The sequence below is a fragment of the Cyanistes caeruleus genome, unplaced genomic scaffold (assembly GCF_971803275.1).
Source record: "Cyanistes caeruleus unplaced genomic scaffold, bCyaCae1.hap1.1 HAP1_SCAFFOLD_135, whole genome shotgun sequence".
Classification (NCBI taxonomy): domain Eukaryota; kingdom Metazoa; phylum Chordata; class Aves; order Passeriformes; family Paridae; genus Cyanistes; species Cyanistes caeruleus.
Genome location: NW_028255932.1, coordinates 421416 through 430773, shown reverse-complemented (window position 1 = coordinate 430773; position 9358 = coordinate 421416). Strand labels below are relative to the sequence as shown.

At 52.6% G+C, this 9358-nt stretch overlaps 1 protein-coding gene across 1 annotated transcript; it reads right to left on the bottom strand.

Annotated features, from left to right (window-relative positions):
* Positions 1-257: 257 nt before the first annotated feature.
* On the bottom strand, positions 258-3324 carry LOC147646008 (uncharacterized). The gene is made up of 2 exons (XM_086874037.1): positions 3172-3324; positions 258-2288 (listed from the first exon to the last, which is right to left on the bottom strand). The coding sequence occupies exon 2, from the start codon at positions 2259-2261 to the stop codon at positions 1521-1523; it is 741 nt and encodes a 246-aa protein (XP_086730163.1). The 5' UTR covers positions 2262-2288; positions 3172-3324; the 3' UTR covers positions 258-1520.
* Positions 3325-9358: the final 6034 nt, after the last annotated feature.

Here is a 9358-nt window from a genome sequence, read left to right as displayed (position 1 = left end):
AGGTTGGTTGTGCTGGGAAGAGACTGGGAGGAGTCTTGATGAGTCCTGGTGGGGCTGGGAAGGGACTGGGAGAGGGTCTGGGGGTCCAGGGGCAGTGGGGGGAAATTGGGAGGGGGCTGTGGGATCCTGAGAGGAACAGGAGGGGCTCTGCTGGGTCCTGGGGAGGCTGCGAAGAGACTGGCAGTGATTTACCAAAACAGCGATATTGATCCAGTATCAACATCAATCTGTTAATGGACAAAAAACCTCTCCAACAGTTTAAAGTTACAAAGTGGATGTTTAATCACAGCACTGGGCGAGGGCGGGAGTCACCCCTTAATATGCACTGCAAGCTGACAAAAGATTCCAGTGTCTATTTATTTACAAAAGTCTTGAATATCCAAAATACTAATACATATTAATACCAATACATATGCATAATGCTAACACTTCCCATTCCCCACTTTGGATTAAAATGCACTGTAATCAGTTTAAAATGTCATTACAACTGCGTGGTTGGCTCCCCAATTTGAGGAGGGGGTCGTTTTGGTGAGGAGGGGTCATCAGGAGATGAAGGAAAACCGCTCTTCCTCACTCTCGCCTTTCTACCTTTACAATGGTTGACATTACAAATGACATTTGGTACAACTCCAATTTCCTCCCTTGTGACTTTGAAATGGGTTTCCAGATGTAAGGTCTGTGATCTTCCTGAACCCGTTTATCACTTTCTCTTTTCTCATTATAAGCACATCTAAACAAACATACAATGACAAGTAATTTTTTACCTAAGTCCGAGATTCATTATCTCAAATCCTGCTTCTCACTTAATCATTAACTCTAACTAGCTCCAGCAAGGCCTGTCTCTAGCTGAGATCTCCAAATTTTCTAAAATACCTAATTTTTTAAAATTAGTTAGTCCAAAGGAGGTTCCAGAGGGTCCTGGGCAGGCTGGGGGAGACTGAGAGGGTCCTTTGAGGTACCTGTGGGGTCTGTGAGAGGTTTTGGGGGTCCTGCCCTCTGCAGTTGCCCCAGGGACGCCATGAAATGCCACCTGCAATAAGATGCTGACGGAGATTGGAGTCTCCATGTTGGGTTTCGTCTTCCTGGTTCTGGGGCTCAGCATCTACCTGAGCAAGAATGTGAGACGGGGTCCCTCCCCCAAAGCATGTGTGTTCCCTCAGGGCCCCCATGCCCGGTGTCACCCCCTTTTCTCTGCCAACAGAGCTCCTGAGGCAGCGACAAAAGGTTCTCTAGGATTGAAAGTCAAGAAATCCAGTCTCCTCAAGGAATTCCCATTGTTGGTCTGTGTCCTGATGGATTTTCATTCCCCTGCTTTCATCCAGGTGCCCACAGGGAGCCAGGAAGATGTGCAGCCTCCCAGCCAGGTGTCTTCCCAACACGCATCACCAGGACCACGGATCACCAGGGCTCTGCCCAACGGGGGTCACTGGGGATCATCCAACGCCCATCCTCCCATGGGGGATGGAGCTGGAGCAGCGCACGAAGCTCTTCCCGCACTCGGGGCACTCTCAGGGCTTCCCTTACTGGTGCCCCCGTTGGTGTTGGGTCAAGTGAGAGCTCTGTGAGAAGCTCTTCCCACACTGGGGACACTCGTAGGGCCTCTCCCCAGTGTGGATGCGCCGGTGGACAGTGAGGGTGGAGTTGCGGTTGAAGCCCTTCCCGCAGTCGGGGCAGCGGAAGGGCCTCTCGTCTGTGTGAATCCGCTCATGTCTGATGACAGTGGAGCTGCGCTGAAACCTCTTCCCACACTCGGGACACTCATAGGGCCTCTCCCCAGTGTGGATGAGCTGGTGTTTTCTCAGGTCAGAGCTCCACCCAAAGCTTTTCCCACATTCCAAGCAGGTGTAGGGCCGTTCCCCAGTGTGGATCACCTGGTGTGCCCTCAGGTTGGACCTCTTGCTGAAGCACTTCCCACATTTTCCACACTCGTAGGGCTTTTCCCCAGTGTGGATCCTCTGGTGTTCCCTCAGGTAGGAGATGTAGCTGAAGCTCATCCCACATTCCCCACACTTGTAGGGCTTTTCCCCAGTGTGAATCACCTGGTCCTGGATCAGCTCGCACCTGTACCTGAAACCCTTCCCACATTCCAAGCAGTTGCAGGGCTTCTCCCCACCATGAGGCTTCTCCCCCAGCTCTGAGCTCCGGCTGGATCTCTGGCCATGTTCCTGGTATAGGGGGGATCTTTCCTCCTCACAGCTCCCTGGGCTGGGTTTGCAGACCCTTCTCATGCAGCTTCTCCAGGGCTTTTCCACCTCCTCCATCCAGCCACGGCTTAGGAATGAAAAATCCTGGTTTGGGGGAAAAAACAAGAGGAGAGCACTTTGGGCTGGGGGTACCTCCTTGCCCAAGGTGCTCTCAGGAAGTCACTGGGCATCTTGTGTCTGAAAGAACCTCCAGGACACCAAGATTCAGCACCAACATCCTCCAAACATCAAAAGAGATCAAAAACTTCCAAAACACCAAAAAGCTGATATCCTCCCAAAATAGAAAGATTCAGCCCCCACAAAAAAACAAAGCACCAACATTCAGCCCAATAAAGCTCAGAAACACCAAGATTCAGCCCCGTGAAAATCGTGCATCTCCCTGCCCCGGCACTCGCTGCATGGGGGGTGAGGGGGGCAGTGAGGCCGGGCCGGAGCAGGGGGTGCCTGAGAGAGGCCCCGAGCCCGGCAGAAGCCGCTGCACAGCCATGCAAGTGGCTCCTGGCCGGACTCGGGGATCCCCCTGGCCATCCCCGCTGGAGCAGCCTGGTCCTGAGGGACTCTGGCCCCTGCGAGGGACCCCAGGCTGCAGCAGGACAAGGATTCCTGGCCCTCAGGGGGAGGCAGTGACATGACCTGACTGTGACCCCCATCCCTGTGCCTCTGGGCGGGGAGGGGGACGGAGAGGGGCACAAAGTTAAGCCCGGGAAGGAGGGAGAGCTGGGGGGAAGATGGATTTCCGTAGGAATTACTTTGCTTCTCGTTTTCTTGTTCTGACATGTTGGATAATAAATTCAATTAATTTCCCCAAGTCAGGTGTGCTGTGCCCGTGACCAAGGATTGAACTGTCCCTACCCCCATCCCGACCCCCGAGCCTTTCCTTGAGTGTTCTGCTCCCCGCCCGGGCCAGGAAGGAAAGTCACGGAGTTTTGGCCTCTTTCTGGCATCCCCTGCTCCATCCCGGACTCACCCCCAGCTCGCAGCGCCCTCAGCTCCCGGGCACCCCGAGCTCCCGGCGCTTCAGCGCAGCGGTGCTTCCTTGGCCTCCTGCCCGGGCCGGGCCCAGCGCCGGGGCCGCTCCTCAGCCCAGGGGGCCGAGAAATGGCGGAGCTCAACCTAAGGCAGGCGAGGCCGTGCCGTGTGCAGAGCCCGCCGCTGGCTGCGATTGGCTGCTGCTACCGTCACTCGTGGCTCTGCCGCGCGCTGATTGGGCAGAGCGGGGACAAGCCCGGCCCCGCCGGCGCCCCCAGCGCGGCCGTGGGGCAGGAGCGCCGCCATTGCCGGAGCGTCTGTGCGGGCCCGGCAGCGGTGGCAGCAGCGGCCGGAGCCCGGTGAGGCGGCGGCGGAGCTCGGAGGCGGCCCCGGCCATCGCAGGTGGGAGCCGCGCTCGGTTCTGCGGGGGCTCGGGGCTCGCTGCGGGCCCGGGAGGGGGCGGCAGGGGGCTGTGGCGGGTGGCTTGTGCCGTGGCCGGCCCGTGTTGGCCCTGGGCTGAGGGCGCTGCGGGAGCGGCTGCCCGCGGTCTCCTTGCCGCTGGGGCCTCGGCAGGAGGCGGTGGCGGAGCAGCGCTGGCTCGTCCCGCTTCGTGTCGGGAGGCCGGAGGTGGCTGCGCTGGGCCCGGGGCCGGGCGGGAAAATTCCCGGCGCCAGAGGTTTGTGTGGCCCAAGGAGCCAGAGGAGTGGTGTGCAAGTGACTTTATTGCTGCCCAAAGGGAGAGGCCATGGGGCATTTGCCGTGCGCTCTCTCCAGTTGTTGGAGGACGCGGCCTCGTTTTTGTCCTCATTTTCCCGGCCGCATGTCCCTGTCCCTTTGCCCAACACTGGCCGAGGTGCTTGGAAGGTTCAGCCTTCCCGATCCGCCTGCTGCATGTCCTTTTTGTATAACATCCGATATTCCTGGCTCTGTGAAGTGTTTGTTCTTCTGGAAGTTCAGGAATGTATTGGGACTTGGTCTGAGCAGCAGTCCTTGTCAATTAGTAACATTTTCTGAAACTGGTGATTTCTCCCATTGCTTCCTTATGTGTAAGTCCCTAGCCCCATCTCCAAGCAGATTCACTCATTGCCTCTGTTTTTTCTCCCTGGGTGTTCTTTGTTTTTGGGATTGCTCTCAGTGCCCTCATTCTCTGTCCTTTTGTAGCCGTTTGTGGCTCAGGAGGCCTGGCTGCCACCTGCATCCCCTTGCTCAGCTGCTGAATGAGCTGCACTCAGCAAGGTGTGGTGCATGGTAAAAAGTTGAGAGTTGCTGTAGCACATGAGAGGAGAAACAGCATTTGTTTAACCCATGGTCTGTGAGAGAACCACAAACTGTGTCCCATTCCCATCCTTTCCACGTTTGGACCAGTACAAGAGCTGTTTTTTTATTTCCTTTTTTATCTGTTCCTCCACTTTTCCTTTGTGATCTATTTGCCAAGAGCAGTTTGAGTCATTTACCTTTCCACAAACTCTGCCTCGATTTTCTGCTAAAAGGTAATCTGATCCCATCCCATGGTGAAATGTTGTGTTCCTCATCTGAGTGGATTGGTCGGGAAGAAGGTTGGGAGCTGTCTGATGGAGTATGTCAGGAAAATTAATCCACAAACCCCAGAGGTTTATGTCCAAAAAGGATACAGGGGAGTCCTTTGACTTTATTTGAATAAAGGGAGGGGCCATGGGGCATTCCCCTGGGGTCTCTCAAATTTTTGGAAGACACAACCTTGTTTTCATCCCAATTTCACGTCTCTGTGTCCCTCTCTTTCCCCAGTGCCTGAGGTATTGGAGAGGTACAGACTTCCCGGAATGCCTGATACCTAAGATTCCCCTCTAATGTGTAACCCTCCCTCTTAATTTTTAACTCTTATGGAATTTATGGTTTTCTTGCATTATTTCTTTCATCTTTCAATATTTAATCTCATTTATCAGCAATCCTACAGTCTGTAAAGACAAATAGATATTTTCCATTCATCCATCAGTGGAAACTTTCTCATTGTTTCTTCTATCTCTCAGTGCTGGTTTCATGTATCAGCAGACCCACAGCTTGTTTATAAAGACAAATCTGTCATTCCTCTCAGGTATTTCACTGACAGTTTGTAATCTAATTATGGCATTGAAATGATGAATGGGTTCTCTGGCTCCTGATACGAATTCCTTGGGGTTCCCAGGGGCTGGTCCATGGTGCTGCAGTGAGAAATGTGAGTGAAAATAGGAGAAGAAGGTGACAGGAGAAAAGGGCAGGAAAGATGATGGGAAAATTCTAAGAAACATGAGTGCAAAAGGGTGAGAAACATGAGGGGAGAGAAGGGAGAGAATGTGAGGGGAAGAGCATGAGAAACTTAACTATTAAAAACAGTAAAACAGTAAGGAAATGTGAGGGAAACATTGTGGAAACCTGAGGGGGAAAAAAAAAAAAAGAGAAAACTGAGGGTGGAAAAAGGCAGAAGATATGAGTGAAAAAAGGGCACAAAATATGAGAGGAAAAGTGTAAGGAACATGAAGAGAAAAGAATGATAAATGTGAAGAAAAAGGTGTGAGAAACATGAGAAGAAAGAAGTGAGAATGCTGAGGAGAAAAGTGAGAAACATAAGGAGAAATTTTGAGAAGGAAAACTGGGATAAGGAGAGAACCAAGAGGGGAGAAAAAGGTGGGAAATGTGAGAGGAAAAGTGTGAGGAACATGAGGTGAAAAGGCTGGGAATCATGAGTAAAAATGATCAGAAGTGTGACAGTCTTGGTTGGGAAAGGGTGGAAATGTGAGGGAGAAAGGACAGGAAATGTGAATGGAGAAAAGGGCAGGAGAAAAGGCACTATTGACAAAAGATCTGTAATAATTCCAAACACATTCCCCCATACATTTGTCCATTTATTGGACAAGCCCAGGGCTGCTCTGTGTGTCCGTCTCTACCTCTGCCTTAATTCCCCTTTGGAAGCGGTGGAACTGGCCGGATCTGTGTCGCTAGAGGACACAAAGTGGAGCACGAGGGTTTGAATCACGAAACAGCCAGAGGTTTATTTCATGAGGCAAAAGCCCTTAAAGCCCTTATTTTGGGGTTTTTCAACCCTTTTTATAAGGTGTTCCAATACAGGTTAGGCTGACTGGTAGAAGAAACAACAGCTCCCTCATCCCATTGGTGGGACAAGAGAGAAACACTCTCAGAACATCTGTATGATTATTTTGAGAAACTAAAACCTTGTTTTCACTACAGTCCTTGAGAGAGAAGAAAGTTCTCAAAAGACTTTCCCTTGGGAACAGATCAGCCCCTGAGAGCTTGAAACTGTCTCAGGTTCAGAAAATCATGTCCACAGATCTGCCCACCAGCAGCAGCTGCTCCAAGCTGGGAACGTGACTGGCGGTGCTGATTTCCAGAGGCTTCTGTCCCCCAGGTGAAGCCAAGGCAGGGCAGGGTTGAAAAGCGCTGCTGGTGCTGGTGCTGGTGCTGGTGCTGCTGGTGCTGGTGCTGGTGCTGGTGCTGGTGCTGGTGCTGCTGCTGCTGGTGCTGGTGCTGCTGCTGGTGCTGCTCTGTGCCAGAGAGCCCCGGCTGGGCAGGACACGGTGCCCACGCACTGCGGGCTCTTCCTCCTGCTGGGCACACCTGGGAACAAGTCATGATGACTTTTGGGAAAAACAAGAGCTTTGTGGGGGCTGCACTGCTCCTCACACACTCAGGCCACCTACGGCACAGAGCTTTGGCCCCCAAAAAGGTAAACCAGAGGGAAACAGCTGGAAAAGGTTTCATTTCAACCTTTCTTACCTGCTCAACAGAAATGGCCAAAATGAAAGTTACCAAGCAGGGTGTGATCCCCACATCCAGCTCAGAAACAGTTAGAAAGAAGGCAATACTGTATTTCTGCACTGGTTGTGTGGGAAATCCCTTCCCTAACTTGTGCACACCCAGCAATCTCACCTACTCGTTTGTATCCATGGAACTAAGACATACTCAATACTTTGCTGAAGCTCACAGGCTAAACATTCCCCTAAATTATTTGACATACTTAAATCTCATCTCAGAATTTATCAACATGAGAGTAGGGCTGTCCTGAGGGTCTCTGGTCTCATTGTCATAGGTTCAGGAGGAGACCCATGCACAAAAGAACCCAAGACTCAGATGGGGTTGCAAAGCAAATTTATTCTATTAGTTGCAGTAGCAAATACTGCATACCAACCCCAGCATTCCCAAAAACCCGCTGAGCGGGAGAAGGAGCTGAAGCATCGTCCTCAGCGGGAGGGCAGGTAGGCAGTGCCCTTTCAGGACATCCCCTGCATCAAAACAGTGTGCACCTCGTCCTTCTCACCTCTCCACCCCAGACGCAGGCCTTATGTCTCCTGCTCAGGAGTGGCATTTTCCCAGTTCCAGCATCAGCTCCCACATGGCCAGCATGAGATGAGGCCACAATGGCTCAGAATAGCGACTCCAAGCCAACAAGGCCTCCATTATGCCCTGTTCCTCTTTCAAAAGTTAACTGCCCACCGACTGACCAATACATTGCTTCTCTTGCAAGGGTCAAGTTCCCACCCCTTAAACGATACAGTTTTCTTCATCGTCTTGTCAACCTGCTCAAACATGGATCAAATGTGGCAGGGCCTCAAACACGACTGCAGTCCCTGACACAATCTTTTGGAAACACCCGTTCCTCATCTTCTCTGGATGTCAAGAGATTCCTAAAACCACTTTCTTCCTGTGAATGCATTCCAGCTACCTTCTTAGCAGGACCACTCTCTTTATTCTCAAGGCTAAGATAGCCACTTGCAGACATGAATCACTGCAGTGGGGGAATACAGGGTTCAGCACTGTTTGTTAAAGCTAATGGAATTCAGGAGCCCTATTTGTTACACTTCAACACCTCTGCTTCCTTTTCTGGGAATTCAACACAAACTTAGTAAGTTCTGCAAGTGCTCTTGCTGCGTGAAGCCACATTGTGTTTTTCATTCAGCAATTCATGAAGAAAACACAAATTGCCTGCTGAGACCCTTCTGCTCCCTCCCAAATCACTACTCAAGAAGAAGCCTCAGGCACATGCCCATAGTCCCTCTCTGCCAGCAGCTCCGAGCTGCATTGCACAGTGCTTGCTGTGCCCCAGAGGGCACCAAGCAGGCTGGCCTGGTGCCCCTGAATATTTCTGCAAAGCCCTCTGCATTTCACACCTTTGCTGTGGCTCAGTGCAGGGCTCCAGGATTGCAGGCGCTTGGTCCCAGAGCTGTGTGAGGCAGTGGCTCGTGCAGATGTGCCCCAACTTGCTGTCAGTGCCTCACGCTGGCCTCGGTTCCCCTGGCAGAAATGCCGTGCCTGAAGGACACTGCCCTGTGCTGGAGCCTGCGGAGCAGCCCGGCTCCCTCCCCCTGTGCCCAGAGTGCTGCACACACTGCTGACCATTGCCAGGAGTTCCAGGGCAGGCAGCAGAAGAGCAGCAATGGTCAGGCAGGGCAGCAGCCCTGGGCTGCTCTTTGCCTTTCTCTCGTCCTGTGCAGACTCCAGACAGCCCATGGCACCAGTGTGTGCTGTGCCCAGCACGGCGCCGATTCCCCTCAGGAGCAGCCAGCTGCCACCTTGGCTCTGAGAGCGGAGGATTTGCCTGGTGCCAGCAAGAGGCAGCCAGGGCCAGGCTGCTGCCTCTTGCAGCTCCAAGGGCCTCCTTCCAGCCTGCCTCTGCCGAGGCTCAGGCTTCTCCGGGCTCTGCCAGGGCTCTGCTGGGGCTCCAGCCTGGCCAAGGCCGGGCCCGCTCTCACCTCACAGTCGCTGACAGCTCTGCACCACAGGAGACCTTGCACAGCACCCTCACTGCTCTTTGTGCTTTCTCTCTTCAGCCAGACTCTCCTCCAGCCAAAGAGATTTCTCTTAGGGATACAAATCCAAGTGGCAGGAACCCAAATGTTCTCGAGTCACATCTGCACAGCCTGCATCTGCACAGGATGTTTGCGTTGCACCGCTCCTCCTTTGGTTTTTCCTGCAAATGCCATTGTTGTTTCTGCCTCAAATAGAAATGTCAGAGCTGGGCAAAACTTGTCCAGTTGGCCATATTCCAAAGGCAGTGTGGTCTGGAGAGGATGAATGAAGAGGAGCCTTCCCCCCTTTACAAACTGTACCAAAGAAGCCATCAATGTCACTTTCCACCTCTAAGAAAAAACTGACAATTCAGAAGGAAATGTTGAGCTTTCTCACAGGGTCAGAAGGAGAGAAATGTTCCAAAGGAG